The sequence below is a fragment of the Panthera onca genome, chromosome B2 (assembly GCF_046562875.1).
Source record: "Panthera onca isolate mPanOnc1 chromosome B2, mPanOnc1 haplotype 2, whole genome shotgun sequence".
NCBI lineage: Eukaryota > Metazoa > Chordata > Mammalia > Carnivora > Felidae > Panthera > Panthera onca.
This window is the reverse complement of record NC_138343.1, coordinates 57,354,331-57,379,557: the sequence shown is the minus strand read 5'-3', so window position 1 is coordinate 57,379,557 and position 25,227 is coordinate 57,354,331. Positions and strand designations below refer to the sequence as shown.

Here is a 25,227-nt window from a genome sequence, read left to right as displayed (position 1 = left end):
AAAATACATAATAGAGGAGGAAGAACTGAATTGCATTTTCACTAGTCAGCGCTCCCTGGTGTCCAGTCTGCTAAAGGTTATCTACAGCAGCCCATATAGAAAACAGAAGCCAAGTAAAAATCAACCACTGCTTTATTTAGTTTTCTTTTTGTCTTTTGTATTTGTATAAAACTAAAACAATGAGCTTTATTTCAGAAAAATAGATTTAGACAGGACAGTTTATCCTGAAAACACTGTACCTTTTTAAGAATTCTTTAATAAACTTAAGGAACTTTTCTCAAGCCCATTTTGTTAAATTTTAAACAAGATTGTGATGGAATCATATAGATATTTTTTATGTAAAAGTCATCACTTCTTGGCCTTTCGGCTAAGATCAAGTGTTATGTAAAAGTCAAAAATTTCTGTCAAAAACTATCAATTTCCCCAAGAAACATAATTAGTATTTTCATCTTATAAGTTCAAAAAGACATTATTATCAAATATTAAACATAAAGCAATTTTAAAAGAAAAAAAATTTTTAATGTTTATTTATTATTGAGAGACAGAGAGAGACAGAGCATGAGGATGGGAGGGGCAGAGAGAGGGGGAGACACAGAATCTGAAGCAGGCTCCAGGCTCTGAGCAAGCTGTCAGCACAGAGCCTGATGTGGGGCTCGAACTCACAAACCACGAGATCATGACCTGAGCTGCAGTCAGACACTTAACCAACTGAGCCATCCAGGTGCTCCTAAAGAAAAAAATTTATGATACTGTAGTTATATTTATTCAACTCAGTTATGAAAAACAACTGATTTGTGAAGTTTGGGGTCTCTTCCTTGATTTTCAGTATCAGTATGGAATATATTATTTGAATTTTTGCCCACACTTGAAGAATTAAGATGCTAATATCTTTGTAAAAATCCAGAAATGTTCTTATTCTTTAGAAGCAAATCACTAGAAAATGAAAAAAAATTCAAACAAGCAATGGTTAGCATTGGTGATGGTACAGAAATTCTGTTTCTATTCCAGCAGATCCAATTCTTTGTTTAATGACATAAGAACATAAACATAAGATATTAAATAAACATTTATTAAATAAATAAATTATTAAATAAACATTAACAGCAGAAAAATAGCATTATCAGTGTCACTGTTTTTTCAACACCATGGTAAGCCCTGTGTATGTACCCACCCAACCATTTGATAAAGATGCATCCCTGGGAGCGCCTGGGTGGCTCAGTCGGTTAACCGTCCAACTTCAGCCCAGGTCAATGATCTCACAGTCCGTGAGTTTGAGCCCTGTGTCAGGCTCTGTGCTGACAGCTCAGAGCCTGGAGCCTGCTTCAGATTCTGTGTCTCCCTGTCTCTCTGCCCCTCCCCTGCTCATGCTCTGTCTCTCTCTGTCTCAAAAATAAATAAACATTAAAAAAAATTAAAAAAAAAAAAAAAGATGCATCCCATCCCCACTTGAGCCCCACACTGTTGTACACCCTGGAGTTGGCAAAGGACAGGCAAGCTCTCTGCCTTGATGAGCCCTAAAATCTAACTGGGGAGAGAAACAGTAAAAGATGAACAAATAGCATATTATGTAATTAGGCTGTAATAAGCAGAGCAGGATAAAGAACTAGAGAGTGATAGGGGTAGGAGGAATTAATAGTTTAATAGGATGGTCAAAGAAGACCCCTGTGAAAAGGAGATAATTATACAGAGTCTTGAAGGAAGTGAGGGAGCAAGCATGCATCTTTGGGGGGAGAATATGTTCCAGGCATCAGAAACTAGAGGAGCAGAAGGCCTGAGCTGGAAGCGTGTTTGGTTTGCTTAAGAAACACAAAGAGGTTAGCAAGGTTGGAGCAGAATGAGCAAGAAGAAATGGGCATAAAATAAATTCGGAGAGTGGGGATTTGAGAGTATGCTAAAGAGTTGGGTTTTTTTAAATTTCAAAATTCAAGTGAAAACACTAGAGGACTTTAAAATGTGCAATTAATATTTAAAAGTTCACACTAGCTTCAATATGAAAACAAGACTGCCTGGGACAAAGGTGGCAAAGGAGACCAGTTAAGAAGCAAATAGTAGGGGTGCCTGGGTGGCTCAGTGGGTTAAGCGTCCGACTTCAACTCAGGTCACGATCTCACAGTCCGTGAGTTTGAGCCCCGTGTCGGGCTCTGGGCTGATGGCTCGGAGCCTGGAGCCTGTTTCAGACTCTGTGTCTCCCTCTCTCTCTGCCCCTCCCCTGTTCATGCTCTGTCTCTCTCTGTCTCAAAAATAAATAAATATTTAAAAAAATTTTTTTAAATAAAAAAAATTTTAAAAAAAGAAGCAAATAGTAGTCCAGGCTAGAGTGTATAGTGCGGTAGACTTTGTGGTATTGATGGAGGTGATGAGAAGTAGTGAAGATATATTTTGAAAATAAGCTGGATTTTCCAGTCAACTGGTTGGGGTGGCAGAGACAGAAACAATTTAGATTATGATAAGTTTTTGTTCTGAACAAAGAGAAGACTGGGGAAGAGATTTGGTTGGGAGGAAAGATGAAAGCATTTCAAGAGAAAGGAATAATCAACTATGTCATCTGCTCCTGAGACATTGAATAAGAAGGAAACAGAGAATTGGCACTGAATGTAAAAAGATGGTGGTCACTAGTGACCTTCACATAAGAAATTTCAAAGGAAAGAGAGATGCTAACCTGACTGCAATAAAATCAAGAGTGAATGGTAAAGAAACGGGGGGGGGGGGGGGGGGAGAAAGAAAGAAAGAAAGAAAAGAAAAGAAAGAAAAAGAAAGAAAGAAAGAAAGAAAGAAAAGGAAGGAAGGAAAAAAAAGGAAGAAAGAAAGAAAAGGAAGAAAGAAAGAAAAGAAAGAGCAGAGAAGAAAAACTCAACACAGATACTCTTTAGAAGAGTCTTACTAGAATGATGAGCAGAAAAACAAGGAGTAGTTGTTTTTCTGAGGAATGTGGAGTTGAGAAAAGCAGTTTATTCAAATGGAGATATTTTAGCATATTTAGTTCAATAGAGAAGAAGAGTTTGGTGTCTCCTGGGAAATGGGAAAGAATTGCTGAAACAACGTCCTTGAGTAAATGAGGGGTGGATCCAATATCCAGGCAGGCAGCTTTGTAACCAGAGAGAAGGCAGAACACATAGATTAAAATGAGAGATTTGAGACGGGGAAGATTTGATGGTGGAAGGATGGGGTAGTTCTCTGTTCTGAGTTTATTTTTCTCAATAAGAAGAAAGATCATTAATTGAGAGACGTTGAATGTTAGATGTTAGAGGGGGAAAGAGGAGGTGTAAATTAAGTTGCCTTAGTGACTCAATTGGGAAAATGTCAAAAGGACGGCAGAGAGTGCACAAGAGGCTTGCCCACTGGAGATTTGTGGTTAGCTCAGATGTGTTTCCTAAAGCCACATGCTTTTCTCATTCTTCACACAAAATTTGGATACTCTTAACTATCCTCATTTTAGAGACAAAGAAACTAAAACAGAGAAGTTAACTTGCTCAAATTTACATAGAAAGTGAGGAAATCCAAAATCGAGTCTGAGCCGGCTGTCTCCAGTGGCCTCTCCTCAAAATGTGAGGTGATATTAGTACCTTATGTGTCACTGCCAGCCAGTGGGCTTCAGGAGGCATCGCTGATTGCAGAGTTGAAAGGTGTTCTGCAGTCTGAGCTCCATATGTATCTTCTACCCACCTTCCAGTAGCTCTTCTTGGTCACTTCTATGCATAAAACATCGATAATCCAGATAAAGAACTAACTACAAAATATTTTTTAAAGAACAAAATACAGGGGCACCTGGGTGGCTCAGTCCATTGAGCGTCTGACTTAGGCTCAGGTCATGATCTCACGGTTTGTGAGTTTGAGCCCCACATCAGGCTCTCTGCTGTCAGGGTGGAGCCAACTTGGGATCCTCTGTCCCCCTCTCTCTCTGCCCCTCCCCGACTCGTGCTCTCTCTCTCTCTCAAAAATAAACATTCTAAAAAGAGAGAAAAATACAGTTGCATTCAAAACAACAATGCATCATTTCTCTGTCCTGATTGGGAATGAGAAAATTTTGCCGTGGCAAATTTTCTAGAAGACAGAAATTTGTACCTTTCTATTATGGTAATTTTTGCTAAAATGTATTTTGTAAGCATAATGTAATATGTTGTGCACAGATTCTACATTGAGCCTACATCCAAGTGCTATATTATAAAAAAGATTATGACATGCCCCCATCATTGAAGGTTTGTAGAATTTTTAATGACCCTAGGTGATGTTGAGAAACATAAGACTTTTCGACTGCCTGAAACATCCCAATCTGCTGTTACTGATTTTGCTCCCTTCTTCCACACACTAAATAATTAATATTTAGCTCAAATCCCAGCATTCCCCTTCCTTCCTCAGGGTCCCAATCTATTGCTGTAACTTTAAAAGAACTGAAGAAAAAAATGCAGAAGTTCACATATGGAGACCATGAGGCAACTAGGGATTACAGAAGAAAAAAATTCATTTAATAGCCCTAAAATATTCTCATTACAATCTGTTCAATCTACTGATTTGATGACGACTGACACTTCTAGAAGTCTGATCTGGGAATTTGTGTAATAGAGTAATCAAATTAACCAAATGTTGCCTGGTTGAAGATCATAAAGAGTTTACTTTCAAGAACTGGAAAGAATCATTTGTAAAGTTGAATGCCCTCTTTTTCTAATTTGGGTCCCTCGGTGTTCTCCTGCCTGATCAAGTGTAATGGAGACAGTGTGCATGAGGACACAGGGGACTCTTCACAAGTGGGCTAGACATTCCTTGGCCCCTTCTCCTGATTCCTATTCTTTCCCTTAGAAGCCCTATCTTTTCACAGGCTCAGAGTTGCCACAAGACAAAGCGCCTTGAAGTAAATCACAACTAAGGGTTTAGAGCAACATCTTACCTGCCTAGAGATATGTGATTCTCTCTGCAGTGCTATTCAGTTGAATGCTGCCTCTATAATTTTGTTTTTTAGTAGCCACATTTTTAAAAGTAAAAAGAGGTGAAATTCATTTTAATAATATATTTTATTTAACCCAATATCGAATGCATATAAAATGTTATTAATAAGATATTTCACATTCTTTTCTCCATACTAAGCCCATCTCAGTCAGCTGAGCCACAGCTCAGGTGCACAACAGCCACATGTGGTGAGTTGCTGCATTATTTGACAGTGTAGCATTAGACTAAGAAATGCCCGGGGAAGTGACAGATCCATTCCTGTGGGCATGGTTATCCTCAGTCTTCAGTATACATTATACTTCTTTTCAGTATTTGAAATTGTGTCACATTTCTTTTCAGTTGTATGAAATTGTGTCACATTTCTATTCACTGTTCATATAAATATCACACATTCCCTTATTTTTTGAATGACCTGTAAATTTCCTCACATCTACAACTCAGTGTAAGCTTAATTCATTGTTATATTTCTTGGTGTCATCAAAGTCCTAATTTCATTCTTTTTTTTTTAATTTTTGTTAACATTTATTTATTTTTGAAAGAGAGAGACAGAGCATAAGCAGGGGAGGAGGAGCAGAGAGAGAGACGGGGAGACACAGAATCCAAAGCAGGGTCCAGTCTCTGAGCTGTCAGCACAGAGCCTGATGCAGGGCTTGAACCCACAATGACCTGAGCCGAAGTCAGGCGTTTAACTGACTGAGCGGCATGCCCCTAATTTCATTCTTAACCAAGTTTGGTCCTCCAGCTCTCTCCATCTAATCCAACCTTCACATTGCATCACTAGATGACATTTCTAAAAGGCAACTCTGACCATAGCCCAACCACTTAAAGATTGTAGAGAAAATATCAAGCCCTTCATAATTTGACCCCTGTCTATCTCATTACATTCGCTTCTACTTTTCCTTTTTATACTTCATTCTAAAATTGTATACTCTATGACATGCTGTTTGGGCCTCCCCGCCTGGAAACATGCTGTTCTTTCGACCTGAAATGATCTTTCCTTTTTATCTGCCAGGTGAATTGCTTCTTATCACCTTTCAACTCCACTTTCCATCCAGTTCATTTGGATAAATTAATTGACCACACACTAGTTCCTTGGGATTTGAGATCGTGCTTTATTATCTTTGTGTTACCAGCATCTAGCACAGCATCTGACAGTGAGGTGCATCTGAGATGTACATCTCTTGATCTAACCTAAATGTATTAAAACTTTAAGTAGACCTAGTTGTAAATTGTTAACAAGAAGAAATTTATTTTTTAAAAAGTCCTTCCTAAAAAAAACAAAATTCCTCTATTTTAATATTAAGTGTAGTTGAATTCTATTGTTTTTAATGGCAACATCAAAACTCTGTTAGTTTTTTATCTTGTTTCAATGCCAGTACATTTCATTTCCTTGAACTACTATACGTACAATACTACCCCAAGGGAAATCCCGGATAGGAACAGCTTTAATGTCTCTGGAATACAAACTATATATTACTTCATTAGCTAAAAAATAAAGATAAGATGTGATATGTTTCAAATTCTTGCTTCAGATTCTGGTGACTTTTGAGGAAAAATAACATCAGAGACCACGCATCCCAAGGAATAAACTGATAAGATTTTAGCAAAATCTTACTCGGCTGATTCCACACATTACCCTACTTGAATGGTTACATGAAGCAAACAGAAATAAAAGCCTCCAATAAGTAGGATCACTTTCCTCAGGATAGTACAGTTATTTGCTGTTTAAACAATTATAACCAGACACAACAAGCTCTTTTGTTTTAAGCATCACCAGAGTGAGGATATTTCTTAAGGCTTATAAAACTTCTAGTTTTACAACTTCCCGGGAGAGCCAATATCTCTTGAGAAAGGAGCAATATAAGGTAACCAAAATAAGGAGTTCTTCCCTCTATCAAGCTGTCTCAAACTAATAAAAATAAATCCTAGGAACATCTTTTAATCCAGGAATACCATCCCTAACAGACGGATCGGGATCAAAAGCCCCTTCCTGTTTCCTATAGTCCTCTTGGAGAGGGGAAATAAAAGCCAGTTGGGACTATTTACAAACAAAACAGCAATAAAAGAGCAAAGTTGGAGACAAGATTAGAGGCAGGACGAAAAGAGCCTAGCCGGTTAGCAGTACCTCTCAATTAAATTGTTTTGTCCACACTGGCTCTTGAACTTCGTTTTTAACCATTTCCTGTTTCTACTAAATCTCCCTACAGTTTCAGTCCTATTGAAGTCTATGCTTTCATTTTGTAATAAGCATCTTAACAGAGTAAGAATAAACATATTTTTTTAAACAAAGATTTCTGCTTAAAGAAAAGTTTTGGTCATTAACAATATGGTGATGGAAACTGATCTGTTTCCTGCCCATCTCTTGCCTTTCCCACCCAGATGTATGGCATTGTCTCTTCCAGAAGTGCAGGATTAGAAAAGCACAGTTTGTGTCAAGCTGTGAATTCCTGTTTAAGTCATAGCCAGTGTTTGAATGCCAAATCATATTTACAAAGCACCTTGGCAAATACTTTGGCTGCTGCTGATCTTTCTTATTTCTAAAATTACCCTACAATATAGGGCTTTGCTTTTTAAGTAAATTCTTCATTATGTAGGAAGGCAATGCAAGGGAAAGGGTTATATACAGGATCTCAAAACACTGCACTTTCTTTGTTCTGGTTTTGAAATTCCCCATTGAGTCACTTAGTTGCTCAATGCTGAAGGGCACTTAAGTCTCATTAATGTGATAGTAAACAGCCTATCCGGCCAGATGCATCAGCAAAACATTGCCCTCCTTTTACAAGTACATGTGCAGGTTTATTTTAACTATTTGGTTTGGGTTTTTCCACAGCTGTTAATATTACTCAGCCCAGGTTCAGTGGCACAGATGCCTTTGGATACACTTCATTCCTGGCTTATTCACGGATCCCAGACATCGGCTTCGATTATGAATTCCACTTGAAGTTTCAGCTGGCAAATAATCACTCAGCACTGCAAAATAACTTAATATTTTTCACTGGACAGAAGGGCCATGGTAAGATTAATTGAACCCTCTAGGACTTGCTTAGCTCCTTTCAGAATACGAAATTCTTCGTGGATACCCTAATTGGCTGTGGATAAAGGAGACATTTGCCTAAATGCAGCCTCCTCATGCTTTCTGCCTCGAGCAGGTTCCTTGTAGTCCAGTGTTCTGAAGTTCCCTGACCCTTTCTGAAGCCCTGTGCACACCAGGGCTACTTCTTATAATCAAGGGCAAGAATTCCTACAGGCAAACATGAGGGTAGAGACGGTGAGTAAGTCACGTGAGAGGTGAGCTTATTGATTTGTCCTTTCCTATGTCTTCCTTTTCCATACATAAGGAGAGAAGGGCATTTCCCAGCAAGAATATCATTTCACCATGTGTTGTAAAATGGGTATGGTTGCCCTCAAAGGAAACCATTCCAAATTAAAGAAGTAAATAATTAAGAAAGTGCTCGGCCTGTAATAAAGTACTCCATTGCCCTAGAATTGGTGGGAAATCAACTTCTAAGTTAAATTTGTCTGTCTCAAGTAGAAACAAGTAGAAATAAGTTATGCATGTGTGGGATCAAGGAAAGGCGCATATATTTTACTCCCAAGTCAGCAGCTAACTAGTTAAGCAATTAAGCACCTACCTTCTCTGAGTTCAGTATTCTCATCTGTGAAATCAACATACTACACCAGAAAAAGACCTCTCTCTGAACCATTTTTTCTATTTTGCTAGGGTAAATAACATATTCTGTTCTTTTTTTTTTTTTTCTAATGTTTATTTTTGAGAGAGAGAACAGGGAAGGGGCAGAGAGAGGGGGACAGAGAATCTGAAGTGGGCCCCACACTGACAGCAGAGAGCCCAACATGCGGCTCAAACCCACAAACCCTTGAGATCATGACCTGAGCCGAAGTTGGATGCTCAATGAGTTACTTAAGTGCTCCCATATTCTGTTGTTTTCAGTTCATTCAGTGACTATCTCTAATGCTGAAAATCGGGCTCTGTGTTAGCACATGGCTGAAAAGAGCCCACACTCCAAGTGAAGGGTGGTGTGTCCGCCTCCAGCCACTTCGGGAAGGATGCAGCGGGGGCTCTCTATCATGTGAAATGCTGTTCATTTCACCTCCAAAGTCTGTTTGAATCTCTTCTCCACCTCTAGTGCCAAACTGTATGACCTCCTCCGAACTAGTCCCCCCACCACGTCTCCTGCCTGTAGTCCATTCTCCAAGTTGCACCAAGAGTTACTTTTTTAAAAACCTTGGTTAAAACCCACCTGTGACTTTCCACTGTACTTCAAATGCAGTCTAGACCTCCTTACCCTGTTCTCAGAGGGTAGGACCAGACCCCTGTCTCTGTCTCCAACCTCAAGCTCTCCCCGTCTCTTCGCTCATCTCCTGCAGATCTTCTCCCAGAACCTGAACCACCAAGTGCTTGCCTGTCTCAGAGATGTTGTGCAGGCTCTTTCCTCTGCCTTGACAGGAGATGGCTCTGAGCAGCCTGTGGGGCCTGGATGTGTAGACTTGGATCCAGTCTCCACCACTTACAAATTATGTGTCGAGTTACTTAATGTCTCTGTGCCTCAGTTTCTTCACTTTTCAAATGGGTTTAGCAATGGCACATTCTCCAATGGAGTTGTGAGGCTTAACATAGTTGATACAAGAAAAGTTTTTAAAATAGAATTGGACTCAGTAAACATGACAGCTTCCATTTTCTCAGGGAGGCCTTCCCCAGCCACCTTCAGAACAGATATTATCACACTGCATCCAAGTTATGCTATACCCCAGCTTCTTGTGTATTTTCTTCAAAGTCGATGCCTTAATTTATAATTTTTAATCTATTTTTATATAGTTTATTTTTGTCAGTCTCCACTACTAGAATGGGAGCTCTATGTGGACAGAGACAAGACAATCCTCAACTTCATATACCCACACTTAGCACACTGGCTAACACACGAGCAGTATTGAATAAATGAATAGAAGACCCACCATAAAAACAGATAATTGTATGATATGTAAGACAACAATACAGTTGCACAAAGGTTTTAAAAAGTAACCATTCTTGGGGGTTTCCAGTTCAGATGCCATCTTCTGCATTAGGATTTCCCCAATGGCTACCCTTCTCCCACCCCTTACATCCATCTCCCCTGCCTCTGAGCATTGATAGCCTGCCCTACATTTAGAGCACAGACCCTTTATTACAAACTTTGGTTTACTAAATTTCTCTTCTCGTTCATAAAAATGGTGTCCCGTTATCACTACATCACCCATAAAGCCTCTCAGGTGGTTTTAATAAATATCTGTTGAATGACTGCTAGAAGGCAGGGAGGAAGAAAGGGAAATAAGAAGGAGTTTTTACCCCTCTTTACTCCATACATCCTTCATCACATGTTTATCAATTATATCCTCTTAATTGGCACCTCCTCACCTCCCTCCCCCCCCAAAAAATACTGGCAGATGAAAAATTCAAATGAACAGGGAAGACCCTGGGTCTGTCTCATTTTAAAAACAAATCTTCTAAATCCTGAAAGATGCAGAGGGAGAACCAAGTAAAGAATAAACACTGGGTCCATGAAAATGCTCCCACCAAGTAACTCTTCAGTACTCTTCTACAGAGATTCCTTTAAAATTCTCAAAAAAAAACAAAAACAAAAACAAACAAACAAAAAAAAAACAGACAAAGCAATGTTTTGGCCACAGCATTTGTAAATTGTGGAAGCTTTCATATGACATTTTTTTGGTCTTCTCTAGTCATCTACTTTACATGTAAGGACCTGAATGTTCACTCTGTGCTTGCATTTTTAGGTTTATAGAAAGGCTAAATAAAGGCTAGATAATAGGTAGATATATTGTGGAGCTCTATCTTCTAAGGAGTGAAAATGAGATTCTGAAATATGCAATTCCGCACTGGACCACGTGAGGGAGCAAGAACACCAGCTTAAAAAATGAAAGTAGCACTAAAGAGCTTTTTTTAAGGCCATGTTTCTCTAAGTAGGACCTCTTCACACCTGTGTCAGAATCACATGAGGGTGTTTGTTAAAATACTAATTCTCAAACCCTCTTGAATCAAAAGATAGAATTTTATCAAGCACATTAAGTGCTTTTTATGTAACTAATATTTGAGAGCAACTACTCAAAACCTGTAGGGACCAGCTAAATTAGACCATATATGGAGAATGACTAAGATAAGTTATTATTGCTCATTATGTCATATGTTGGGATGATTCATCATTATGTTGCATAAAGTTATTAATTAAAGAAAGACACATTACTTTAAAACATAATTATTGGGTGCTTGGGTGGCTCAGTCGTTTAAGCATCCGGCTCTTGGTTTTGCTCAGGCCATGATATCACAGTTCATGAGATTGAGCCCCGTGTAGGGCTTTACACTGACAGCACAGAGCCTGCTTGGAATTCTCTCTCTCCTTCTGTCTCTGCCCCTCCCCTGCTTGCTTTCTCTCTCTCAAAAATAAACAAATAAACTTAAAAAACAATTACTATGATTACTATTAATACTATTTGCAATTGTCTATTCTGTATAAGAGACTATGATCTAAGTCATTGTTTTTAACAGTATTATGTCCACATTTAGGTATTTTTCTTATTTAGGAACATCAATCTCTGACCTGCTTTTTGGTTGTTACTACTAAAATCACCATTTTGTATGCTGCCTTTATCTTTCTCAGGTTCAAAGATGCACAGGGCTACGGAGTTTATATAAAGGAAATGTAAACCAACCTGTAATCTCTGACACATCCACACAAAAAGGCAAAGGACCTTCATTTCCCAACACTGATGATATTCCTCCCTGAGTTCTCCAAAGCTGAGCACTGATTTTGCCAGACTTCATTCTCATTGAATTCTCTGGACAAATTACCCTGTCAAACATTTCAGCTTGAAAATGCCTCACTCAACTTGTGATTCTAACCTAACCTAACTCTATCCCTATGTTTCTGCAGTCATATTTGTCATTTCTCTTATTAGCTCTTCTTCCTTCCATACCCCCCACTCCCTTATAATGTATGTCTTATAGTTTGGCTCTTCTGGAAACCACCAACATGCCCCACAGTGGCCAACAGGTGAATACATTGTCTTCCCCTCCTGTATCTCTTCAGTTGGCAACTGCCATAGTAAACAGTCTGCTTCAACTAGAAACCCAGGTACCATCTGGATTTCTCCCTTTAATTCATTTTGACAAATATTTGCTGAGAGCCTAGATGAGGCATTCTTCTAGGTGCTGGAGATACACTTAGTAATAAGACAGGAAAGGTCCTTGTCTTCTCTACATTTTGTCTCCACTGTTCTATCAAACACCAAAGTCTGTCCATTTTACCTCCCATTTGCTGCTTTTTTATTCTCTCCTTCTTTATTCTTTCTTCTCCTCATTGTGCTTAGTCTATCACAGACTATTGCAACAGCAATAACCTTCTTCCCAGTCTCCTTGCCCAGTCATGCCCAGCCTCTTTCCTCTCTGTTCCCCGCCTGCTACTGGGGATTGTTCTAACATTCAGATCCAAACTGATCTTGCTCAATCACCATGCTTCTTCACAATGTCCCAGCTAAGATCCTTTGCATAATATGTACAGACGTTTATCCAGCCCCTGCCTATTTGCACAATCTCATTTTCTCTCATTCTACCCTGCACCCAGCAGTAGTAGGTACATGTGTACATTCTACATCATGTCATTGTGTCCTCCATGTGTGAGCTTTTGACCAGGCCGTTCCACCTTCCTGGGCCGTCCACACTTCGTTTTCATGCTTCCAAAACACTTCTATCCTTTAAGCCTCAGCTCAAAAGATCACTCTTCTTTGAAGTCTTTAACCCTTCCAGGAAAATTTAAGAATTGATGTCACTGCAGTTTGCTGGTAACGATTATCCTATCTTATTTTAACTGTCTGGATCTCTTTGGGAACCAGAACAGTGGCTTCTCTTTTTTATACCAAGGGTGGCTGTCACATACAGACACTCATTACAGTTTTTGAAAGAATAAATGCAAAAATCCATGGTCCCTGTTACACCAAAACTTATAATCGATTTAGGGAGTCACAACAGACTTACTTAAAATTTGTTAACCAACAATACTAAGTCAGAGTTAAGAAACCATGTCTGGTATACACAGCATCCATCACAGAGTCTGAAAAACAGCCATCACTGAATGAAGAGAGGTACATAACTGATACAAAAGATGGAATTTAGAAAGTAGAACTCTGGTCCAAGTAGACCAGTCAGAAAATCTGTTCCCATTGGTGTGTTTCTTATTCTGTGCCTTCCATTTCTTTCTTTTTTTTAATGTTTATTTTTGAGAGAGAGAGAGAGAGAGAGAGAGAGAGAGAGAGTGAGCATGAGTGGGGAGGGGCAGAGAGAGAGGGAAACACAGAATCTGAAGCAGCCTCCAGGCTCTGAGCTGTCAGCACAGAGCCCAACACAGGGCTCAAACCCACGAACCGTGAGATCATGACCTGAGTCAAAGTCGGAGGCTTAACTGTTTAAGCCACCCAGGCACCCCTGTACCTTCCATTTCAACCAATCCCCTACAAATAGTGCTGGAGCAGCCCCACTGGCTGGCATTCCTAGGTCTGTTCTCTCCCAGCCTGAGCCGAGCTAGTCCCCAGCTCAGCACTCTGTGTAAGCGGCCAGTTTCTTCCATCTGAGGTCCATCACCCCCTCTCACCCTACCTTCACAGCTTCCTTTGCCTGGAATGCCCAGCACAGTTCTCTCTACCTTTTCCAATACTGTGCAACATCCTCTGATGAATTTGGGTCTCCTTATAGCCTATCCACACAGAGCCTATATAGAATTTGTAGTTTATATCCCATGATAATTATGCCTTGCCATTCATAATCACTACTCCAAATCATATGAAGCTACCATATTCATAAATCAAAAACATTAGAATAGTGGCAATTTCATAATCTTAATCTTGTCCATCAGCAAGATTAATCTTAAATTCCTTTTGGACAATCCATGTCTTTAATATCTTTTGAATCCTCAACTGTATCATTCACATGATTGTACTGTGTGAGAAATCAATAATTACGTGCTTATTGATTCTCCCACTAACTGAAAGACTCTCTGAAGACAGAGTTTATCCTGGTCAGTTTGTAATACTGTGTATCAAGATTGATGTGGATTGTAGTGAAGAAGGTAGGACCTAAATAAAGGGTGGAAGGGGCCCACCTATCTCTCTTCACCTCCTTGAAATGCAAGGTAAAATCTTAACATTAGCCTATATTTCAAAGGTATAATACAGTGGTAGAATTTTTCAGAACACAAATATTTAACTCCCTGGATATTTGATCTACATACCTAAGTGCTTTGTGTGCATAGCTTTATGTCAGTCCCTGGCATGTAGGTCTTCTATGCTGCAGTAATTAACTATGAAAGGTTACCTTATATTTCATGCCAACTAATTTCTTATTTACTTCAAGCCCTTGGTTATTAACTGTAACGGAAATAAGAGCACATAAATATTGCTTGATGTTTTTCTGGGGGGAAAAATGAAATGAATGTCATCTACGGGAGAGAAAAAGAAAAATGAAAGGGGGAGTGTCACAAAATCTAATCAGCTCAGCCTGTTTTTTATAGAGCCTTGATTCAGATCGGGCAGAAGGAAGATGCCTGATGAATGAGAGAGCAGGTTGTAGCCAATTCCTTAATGTTACACATCTCCCAACTCCATAGTACTGAGGCATCTTGTAACACAACTGACAGTGTATGCTCATCTCCAATATTTTTTACTATAGAAAAATGTTCATTATTTTCCTCTGTAATCACATCATAGTGACTAGAAATTGTGAGAATTTCCTCCTGACAACCTCAAACTATCAAATCTTAGCTTTTATGAAATTAAATATCCTGGACCATAATGTCAACATTGTCTACGTTATTACATAATTTGAGTTCTTAAGACTGTCCAAAAAAACACATTAAACTAATTCCCTTTACTGACTGAGAAATACATGAAAATTGTCACATTTGACCAGTGCTTAAATGGCATTGAAAATGACAAAAATATGTAGATCCTTGTAAATCCCCCCTTTATATATGTGTATATATATATATATATATATATGTATATACATAATGGAAAGGAATGTTTGTTTAAGCATAGTTCAATGGAGGTAACCTTGATATCATAGAAGAACATTCAGAGGGCAAAAAAAGAGGAGGGGCCAAGTGCAAATCAGTCACCTATAAGCCCACATCTTCACTGTTTGTTCTACACTTCCAAGAAGCAAACACCTTATGGAAATTCAAGTCTACCCACAAACTGGTGTTTACATCCTTTATTTTCATGTTCTCATCTCTGACAGCAAACAGCAAGGGAGATCCAGACTTCCCACTTTTTCTAGTCTCAGGTCTTTTTATTCAAAACACAGAAAAATATGCGCCATATGTAGCCTCAGGATATGCATTTTATCACATTTTCATGTACTCTGAGCACAGCGTTACATTTGTTGTTACTATCATCCTGACCTCACTGTCTGTTCACCAGCACAGCTGGAAGCCAGGACAGCATCCTGATTTGGCCACAAACAGTAGCCAGTTTACATTGCCCACATTTTAATCATCTAATCCCCTAAAGTAGAAACTACTTGGTCTCCATTGTACACAATGGCTAACAAGCATCGTGGACATGGCTATCAGAAAGCATGGTTCTGATGCTTTCCAAGTGCTAGAATATCCTTACTTTAATGGTCATATCAACAGAACAGGAAGCTAAGAGTTTGCCACCATAAAGCTGTACCGTACCGATCTTGAGATAAACCGAGAATGTGTGTTCCAGTCACATCCTAATTGTAGTTTAGCACTCACTAAAGCAGACACTGTCACTGAATATGGAGTAAAAATGGCTTGAAGGTCTAGAATCTTCCACTACTCAATGTGAATTGTTCCAGTAGGTGACACTTTCATTCTTTTGAGTCTTATTTCTCACATACCAGCCTAGATATATTTTTTGCTTTGCATCACGTTAGCTTCAATTCTAATTTCATAAGCTTCTTCCATTTTTTTTTTCCTAAAATCAATCCTACCCAATCTAACTCTTCATTCATATCTAATTTAGCTTCTCCGAAACCTGAAGATACATGCTCATGACCATGTGAACAGTCCACCAAAGCTTTGTTAAGTTTATCTTGGTGTCTCTGTGTCAGCACCATTGTGCACCAATGTCAAGAATATTTTATTAAAAAGCAGCTTCCTTCTTTCAGAAATCTAAAAGCTTTACAGGCCCTGGAATAATAGTCAAATATGCTCACAAAGCATCTGTACCAAAGGTCTGGCTTCTCAGAAGGAACTCCCACAGGAATCAGGAACTGTTCACCAAGCAGGGTTCACTGGAACAGAAGGAAACAGAATCATCTTGGTGGCTCCTCTCCCATCTCTTCTTTCACTCAGGACAGGAAAGGAAGAAGGGAGAGGAGAAATCCACTTGTCACTTAGAATTTCTGAGTCCATTTGCAAAGATCTTATAAAAAACTTTAAGTTATTACTAGAGACAATCCTGTGTTAGTATTATCATCGCCATTTTTTCGAAAGAGAGAGAGAAGAGGAAATGAGTAGCCAGAGGTTCAATTAGCAAGGAACCCAAGATTAAACTCTCCTGCCCTTGTGACACCTGGGGCACTTCTTACTTCTGTGGGTTCCAAGTACATTACCATTAGATTTAGTACATGATAATACTTCACCATATTGGAAGAATAGTTTGAAGAAAGAACAAATCACAATCACTCTTTCTCTAATAATAAATCAAAATTTTATCATAAGTGAAATACTTCAGAAAGTTTTTATTCTGTTGGAATTAAAAGATTGTTTGACATCTGAACAAGAATTCTCATCCTTCTGTGACCTTAAAAGTCTCAATGGTAACCTTTAGGTTAACTGGTGAGCACCAAAATATGCAGGGATTTTACAGCACTGTCTCTATAAATGTCTTAGACTCCCAATGTGCGCCCTCAGAAGAACGAAGGAACAGCCCAAGAATCTGAGGAACAACCCTCCCACGGTGCTGAACCTTCACCAGGGCACCTGAGAGTGAGCTTCTGCCTTTTCCCAGGGTCTAATTTCTGGGGTATCCTTCTAAGCAGACCAAGTGAGAGCACATGCTCGAGCAGATCTATGATTTACAACAGACAGTGACTGACCAGAATCAGCAGAAGAAACAGCAGGACAGGTGCTCCCAGCAATTCTCTCCAATGCATAGGCTTCAGTTGGTTCTTTTATACATGAGTCTTATTCCTCCTTTTAAGGACTTTGTTGGTGAATCAATAGTTCCAACCACTAGCTACTCTTCTTCAGCTCTTCCTTCAAGGTGAAGTTGATTAGCCCAACTCTAATAACTGTTACTGTTACTTAATCTGCATGTTTTTTCTCATTAAAATTCCATTACAATTACCATATGGTGTGTAGGAGTGCTACAAAGTTCTGCCTATTTTCTCTCTGTTTTTGTCCCTCTCTTTTTCCTTCAGATTAAAGTGACCTGTATTTCTCCTGAGCTTACTATCTGAAACATTTGATACCCTTCCTTTCTCCTACATAATAAATTTCCCCTTCCTGCTCATATCTTCCAGTTAATCAGAGGCTGTACTGGTATGCTCCAGCCATGTTGGAGAACTGCTGATATAAATAGTAAAACCTTTAGGTTTAAAAACAAGCTACAAACAGACAAATCCAGTAAAATTCAACCTCTTTGATCTTTCCTTCCAGAATATCCATGGCAGCATCCTTCACCTTGTTTCCATTTTTTTTTTAATTGAAGTATATTGGATACACAATGTACATTAGTTTCAGATGTGCAACATAGTGACTCATACAATTCATAGGATTCATACGTTATGGTATGTCCACAAGTGTAGATGCCATCTGTCACCATACAACGCTATTACAAAACCATTGACTGTATTCCCTACACTGTACCTTACATCCTGATGACTTATTCATCCCATAGCCGCAAGCCTGTACCTCCCACTCCCCTTCACCCATCTTTCCCATCTCCCCATTTATTCCCCATTTACTCCCCTGATGTATATATCAATGGACACCTCCATATCTTGACTATTGTAAATAGTGATTCAGTAAACCTGGGGTGTATGTATCTTTTCAAATTAGTGTTTTCATTTTCTTTGGATAAATACCCACTAGTGGAATTACTAGGTTTTATGGTATTTCTATTTTTAATTTTTTGAGGAAACTCCACACTCTTTTTCACAGTGGTTGCACCAATTTATATCCCACCAACAGTGCACAAGCATTCCTTTGTTTCCATTTTTCATCATTGTTACCCGGGCTACCATCCCTCTCTTCACTTAGACTAAGTCCTTGCTTCTGTTGCTAAGTCACTATTCTCTGTCCATTATGAGGCTGGATGCTTTTCTGACCAGTGTCTCATCTTCTTCCCCCATGACATTTCTTATAAGCAATACTATGAGTTGTTATAATGCTTAATATGGCTCACCACAATATACCCACTTCAAAGCCCTCTGCTTAACAATATTTGTGGAATTGAGTTATGACTCTTCTTTCTAGCCAATGAGAGACCACGTTTGTTTGGTTTGGGTTTTTTTTTTTTTTTCCTGTACGTTCTAAAAGGATTTTTATTCACTTCCTAGATCTTGTTATTCTTAACTACTATTCATCCAAAGTCTTCTCCTCTTGTTTCCTTCCTCCCCTTTATCACTTGCAAAACATAATCTCGCTAAATCCTTCCTTCTTAGCACCAGCTCCTGAGTAATATCCAACAAATATCCCTTGCTTTGTCTGAAAATCTTCTTCCTAAGCCTGGTTTCATTAAGATTCACTGGCTTTGTGCTGTGCATGCCAAGTGAGCTCAGTTCCAATTCTTTTCATGAAGAAACTCACTGTGTCAATCACTAAAAATCTCTATCTAATAGTATCAATGCCAAATATCATCTGTAACTTGGTGAATTGGCAAATGTAAAAATAGAAATTGCCCATATATTCTTCAAAGCTACTCAGAGAATAATGTCATAAAGGAACACTTAAATTTGAGGATGCAATTAGTGGTGGTTGTTTGAAATATGTCATTGTTTATATTATTATGTGCTTGAAGGCAAGAAATTTTCACTTCACTAAGTTACAGGAAAGTGACATGAGACATATAAATGGACGCTAACAAACCATACCTTTAGGTCACTTCACTTCACCTCCATTGTTGACCCTCCAAAAAATTGTAATTAGATCAGAGTAATGGACTGAGGCAATCAGGGCTATAGCTTTAGGAAAAAGAAAAAAGAAAAATTCTACTGTTTTCCCTTTGGGGTCACAGACCAGGGACCAGGAGTCCTGCTTCCCAGGCTTTGTATTAATGAAGCAGCGGAAGAAAATGGGATACACAAAGCTAAGATCAGGAAATAGTCAAGGGGAAAAGAAAAAAATCCTGAATCTGTTGAGAAGTTACTATGTGCTAGGTTGGCACTGTGCTGATACCTACACATTAAATATCACTGAATCCTTAGAAAACTCCTGAGAGATATTATTATTCCTTTTATTCCTCAGAGAGGAACATTCAGGAAGGGTTGGTGATGGGCACAGCTCCAACCAGACACATACTTCTCTTTCTCTGCTACGCGGACAATGGTTAAGAGCACCACTTAGCAGCTATGTGACCTTTAAGGATCCACGTGTGCATCAGCATCACCCCACAAACCCCAAGGCAGATCTGCCCCCACAAGTCTCAACGTCTCATCTACCTAAAAAAGCCTCACAACAGCCTCAGATGCACGGTCAATGTTGTTTTCATTTCTCTTCTTTCCCAGTTTGTTTTATGAAGGCAACAAAGGGCCCCCTCAGGCAAGGCTGTGTAATTTGTGGGGCCCATTGGAGAATGAAAATTCAGGGTCCCTTGTTGAAAAAGCAAAGAAAAAATGCCATTAAAAGGTAATGAGAGGGGTACCTAGGTGGCTTAGTTGAGCGTCCAATTCTTGATTTCAGCTCAGGTCCTGATCTCACAGTTTGTGAGTTCCAGTCCCACATCACGCTCTGCACTATTAAGTGCTTGAGATTCTCTCTTCCTCTCTGCCCCAACCTCCCTCTCTCTCTCTCTCTCTCTCTCTTTCTCTCTCTCTCACTCTCTCTCAAAATAAATAAACTTATAAAAAAGGTAATGAAAGCACTTCTTTACCTCAGTGGTCTCTCAACCTTTATGGTGTCTTTTAGTTGCTATTTATGTCAGTTTAAAATGCAAATATAAAACCATATAACTCATATGCAGAATCACCAAAATTATGCAGTTGGTATTTTAGAGCTTATGCCTGCATGTATATTTCTTTCTTGCCAGAACTCTAGAGAAGCTGCACAAAATTAAGTCAATTGTCTTTATTTCACTTCTTGATACACCCACATTCTGTCCACACTCTTTCCCCTCGGCCTCCTGGTGTGTGAGGAAAGACTGAAAAGAAAGGTATCTATGGGCTTCCCTCTCTCTCCCGTTCCTTTGATGTCACCATTTTCAGTGTAAGTGATTAGCCAATGCAGAGAAGTAATGAAAGTAAGAAAGGAAGGCTAAGCTCCTTGGTCTTTCAAGTTTCTGAGATCATCATTGCCTTTCCATGCTGGAAGCAAGTTGTGGTTCAGGCTGTGTGCATAATCTCTTGGTGGGTCGGCAGCATCCCTACTCAGTCTTTAGAAGCAAAACACTTACCTTGTACTCATTTTGAGTCTCACTGAACTCCCAGTATTGGGGGGATTCTGTTTACAAACACTACATGTGAATGGGGTGGCAAGAAACAACAAACATGCATTTGCATGTATGTAATGCCTCTGTTTCCACTCATGCTTTGTTGTCACATGGACCTAACCTTCAGCTCAAAGATTTTCAAAAAGTGACAACAGAGCATTAAAACAAACATGAGGCCCTTCTGAACACAAAGCCCAATGTGACAGATGGGTCATGTGACTTGGCCCTCCTAGAGTTATTAATATTAGTCAGGCTTCATAAACAGATGGAAAGGCTGTTAAAAATACACACACACACACACACACACACACACACACACACACATTCACACACACAGACTTCCAGGACCTAGCACCAAAGATTCTCACACAGGGGCATAAGGTAAGTCTAGAATCTATTTCTGGGGTTTTTTTTTAAGTTTATTTATTTATTTTGAGAAAGAGAGAGAGAGAGAGCATGAGCAGGGGAGGGGCAGAGAGAGAGGTAGCCCAACGCAAGGCTCAAACCCACAAACCAAGAGATCATGACCTGAGCCTAAATCAAAAGTCAAACACTTAACCAACTGAGCCACCCAGACATCCCTAGAATCTATTTCTGATGAGCTCCTTGAGTGATTGTGATGGATTTCCAGGTTTGCAAAAAATCACCCTAGAGCACTTCCAACTCCCTGAAATAACGTTCACCTTCCAGGCACCAACAATGGTAGTTAGCTGCTTTCCTTTCTCTTACCTACACATTACCCACCATTAGGGATTACAATTGAGGAAAGGTCCAAAGGGGAAGATGTGTCAGAGAAAAGGAAAACAACCCTGATGGCCCCATCGTATGTAAATAAGATGCTATCGTCTGCTTGACAGTTTGATTAGCTCCCTGGCTACACTTCTTCCTACCTGTTGGTGCATCCTACTTGTATTCCCTGGGACATGGCTGTTCGCATAATGGCTGCCCCCATGCTGCTCCTCCTCTGATCTCCATGGCACAGGAGAGAATTTTCCCATCTCCTCCCAGCCAGGCTGTGAGGACCTGGAGGGTCATGTTGTACCTGGCATGATAGAGGCTTTCCACGACTCGAGGAAGAAGAATGGCAACAAGACAGAAAAAAAGAGAAGGATATGGCTCAAATAAATTACGCTCCTACCACCAGTTCCATTGGCAAAATACCGTCTCCCGCCCAAAAATCTGAACAATTGAAAAGACAATTCAGATGCCCACTAGAATGCCTCAAAAAGATCCCTATTCACAGCCCACAGAAAAGTCTCTTACAATTCTGTCTTCAGCCTTCTTTCCCTGTGTCTTCTAAAGTCCAACTGCTGCCTGAAAGATTTCTCCAATCTCTAATTGTGGTTTTTCTCCAAATTCTGCCTTACTGCCTTCCTGAATCTGTTTTCTCCTGGGACTTCTTCCTATTTTAAATCTATAACCCAGCTAACCCAGTGCAACATTGCAGGTGGGAAGAAGTCACCTGAGAGAGGGAAAATGAGATTTGCTGAGTTCCCAGCATGTTTAGGCAATGATATGGCACTTAACACAGTGACTCTCAACCCTGGCTGCAATATTATACTCACCTAAGGAGCTCCCCAAAATAACCCAGCTCAGGGCCCATGGCAGACTCATTAGAAAAGCACAGGTAGAGTTCAAGTACCTCTAAATAATATGTCTGTCTTCCACTTTCCAGTGCCTTAGGAAACCTGTCTCCCTAGGCTATCTGGAAACCCACACCCCTGCAGATCTTTGTCTCCTTTACCTTGCTTAGCCTAACAACAGAAACCAAGGGAGCATACAGCCTATGACTCTTACAAATGTAGGAGGGGGAGATTGTAAATACTCACAACAAAATTCGTCTATGTTCAAGGACTCGCTTCTGCTTTTTGCCCCATGATTAAACCTCTTACTTCTATCAGGCCTTAGGTTCTTCCTGCAAGCAGAAATCCTTGCCTCAGTTTCCCACCTGCAAACCTCAGTAATAAGGTTCACAAACGCATCTTTCAGAAATTAGATGATATATTTGGGTCCCTCCTTCCTGTGGACAGATCTCTTGCCTCCACCTACCTTAAGAAGCTCTGCCTTGACCAATGGGTGTTCTGCTCACCTGCCAGAAATTACACTGTTAACCATCTCCAACCTTCCTAGTGCCACCAGACAATTGCCATGACCCTCCTCCAGTGCCTGATGCTGGATCTCTCCCAACCACCTGCCCCTTTTCCCATGGGTCTGTATGAGCTGTATTCTGAGTGTTCTGGTCCTGCATTTCACTGTTTTCCATGGAAGGTCCTGAACTAATGGAGAGAGAATGAGAAAAGGGAACACAAAAACATCCCACCTCTAAATAGTCATAGGGGAAAATGGTCAGGAGCTTTTGTAATAGAACAATTACGGCATATCCTGAGCAATTATGGAAATAAAATTTTCAAAACTCTCTTCAAATCATAGAATTTCAAAGCTGAAATCAGGTTATCTCAATCTTTTGAATCTTCTGAACTATCAGAGCAGTTCTAGTCTATTGTAAATTTCTATTTATTGTAAAGTGCACACTGAACTTCATTCAGACAAAAAGGAGATTTTAATACCAACTTTTTATGTATTGATCATTCCCCTGGGTTGACCAGAACCCTCATGGCTTCAAAGAAAAACTCTTAGCGTTCAGACAGTTTCTGGGGGTGTGAATAACAATATCCAGACACACACATACCGGAGTGCCCTTGAGAGGCTAGATGTCTGTTATAACTTCTGTATGCTGTCTATACCTCAGAACGAGACAATAAAGCAAAGGTTACTAGACTCCTGAATTTCCTCTCAGTGAGTATGCCCCACACATCTTCTCATCCCAGGGTTGGACAGCGATGACTTCCTGGCCGTGGGTCTGCGTGAGGGCAGTGTGGTTTACACCTACAACCTGGGAGCGGGCACAGCAAGTATCAGCAGTGATCCCCTCGATCTGAGCCTTGGCATCCACACAGTCCGTCTGGGGAGGTTCTTCCAGATGGGCTGGCTGAAGGTAAAACGTCATCCCTTCATCTGTCCCAGAGACTTGCCCCGCACTATATATATCGTCGGATCTGTGCAGTGGAGACGAGAGGGGAACAGGTCCATGATGCTTCTCCCTTGCAGTTCACAGACCTGTCCATACAGCTGAGCAGTAGAGGCATGCTTGCAACTAAGTGGTGTGGGGATTAGAAAGAGGGATGACTAACATAAATAAGGTGAGAGAGGGCTCAGGAAATGCTCCCCCCAAAAAGGTGATGCTTGAGTATAACTGCAAGTAAACTGTTGTCCAGAAAAACAACAGTGCCCAGTGTGGGCTTGAAGAATGCCAGTAGTTCATTGTGGTTTTCAGGTAGGGAGGAGCAAAAGAGGTAGACCAGATATATATTATAAAAGGACTTAGATGTCACGCTAAGAAGTTTAGATTTTTATCAAGAGCTATGGGGAGCTACTGAGAAATTGAAGAAGGGGTTTGGGTACCACAGTCGACTTTTTTTGACAACTGACTCTGGTGATTGTATGGAGAATGGAAGGGGAGGGGGGCAAGGCTAGATGGAGGAAGACCAGTGGGATGCTAGTTCCTAATCTTTGGAGAACTGTGATTTTGATTGAAATGCAAAACCATGACTGCTATATTAATATATCCATGGTAACAGACACCAGCAGAGAAGCAAAGAATACAGTGGTGAGGTGTTTTTTATTTTTTCAAAATTCAGGTATTGTGAATTTTTCATGCCAAGTTAATGGAAAATAACAAAACAGTAGCTTAACAGTTCACCCAGAGGAATTAATTCCTTTTCTTAATAGGTTTTGAATTCTTTTCCTTTTGAAGGTAGATGATCATAAAAATAAGTCCATCATCTCCCCAGGAAGACTGGTTGGTCTCAATGTCGTCAGTCAGTTTTATGTAGGTGGCTACAGTGAATACACACCAGATCTCTTACCCCATGGAGCCGATTTTAAAAATGGCTTTCAAGGTAAGTCTTGGATTGTTTTTACACTACACCTGCCAGTTTCAAATTTGGAGACAACAAAAAACTTTAACGAATATACATCTAGTTCCAAAACCAGAAATATGGGTTGCTTTTGAATCAGACTTGATCAAAGCTTGATTTTAAGGGAAAGCATTCGGACATTGTTTATTAGTTGCTTACTACCTACGTACTATGTGTTTAGTATGTTTCAATGAACAAAACAAAGGTTCTTGCACTCGTGAGTTTACATTCCAGTTGGGAAAAGGCAATAAACACTAAAAATGATAAGTAAATTATATAGTAGTATAAGGTGATAAATTCTGTGGAGGAAAAAAATGAAAAGTAGACCATGCTCTGGGGGAGGGGGGAAGGGGTATGGCTGATTTTTTTGTATAGGGTGATTTTTTTAAGTTTATTTATTTATTGAGAGAGAGAGAGAGAGAGAGCAAGTGGGGGAGGGACAGAGGGAGAGAGAGAGAGCATCCCAGACAGGCTCCAGGCTGTGAGCTGTCAGTGCAGAGCCCGACACAGGGCTCAAACTTCTGAACCATGAGATCATGACCTAAGCAGAAGTCAGTTGCTTAATGGACTGAAAAAGCCAGGTGCCCCTAGGGTGCTTTTTAATATAGGACAAGCAGGGTAAATCTCATGG

At 39.9% G+C, this 25,227-nt stretch overlaps 1 protein-coding gene across 2 annotated transcripts in view; it reads left to right on the top strand.

Annotated features, from left to right (window-relative positions):
* Positions 1-25,227, top strand: part of LOC132667946 (protein eyes shut homolog) — a 577,410-nt gene that overhangs the window by 482,850 nt on the left and 69,333 nt on the right. For both annotated transcript variants that reach the window (XM_060617196.3, XM_078447046.2), the window contains 3 exons: positions 7,772-7,954; positions 23,448-23,614; positions 24,434-24,578. In XM_060617196.3, the coding sequence (XP_060473179.3) occupies positions 7,772-7,954; positions 23,448-23,614; positions 24,434-24,578 (495 nt within the window). The remainder of the gene's footprint in view (positions 1-7,771; positions 7,955-23,447; positions 23,615-24,433; positions 24,579-25,227) is intronic.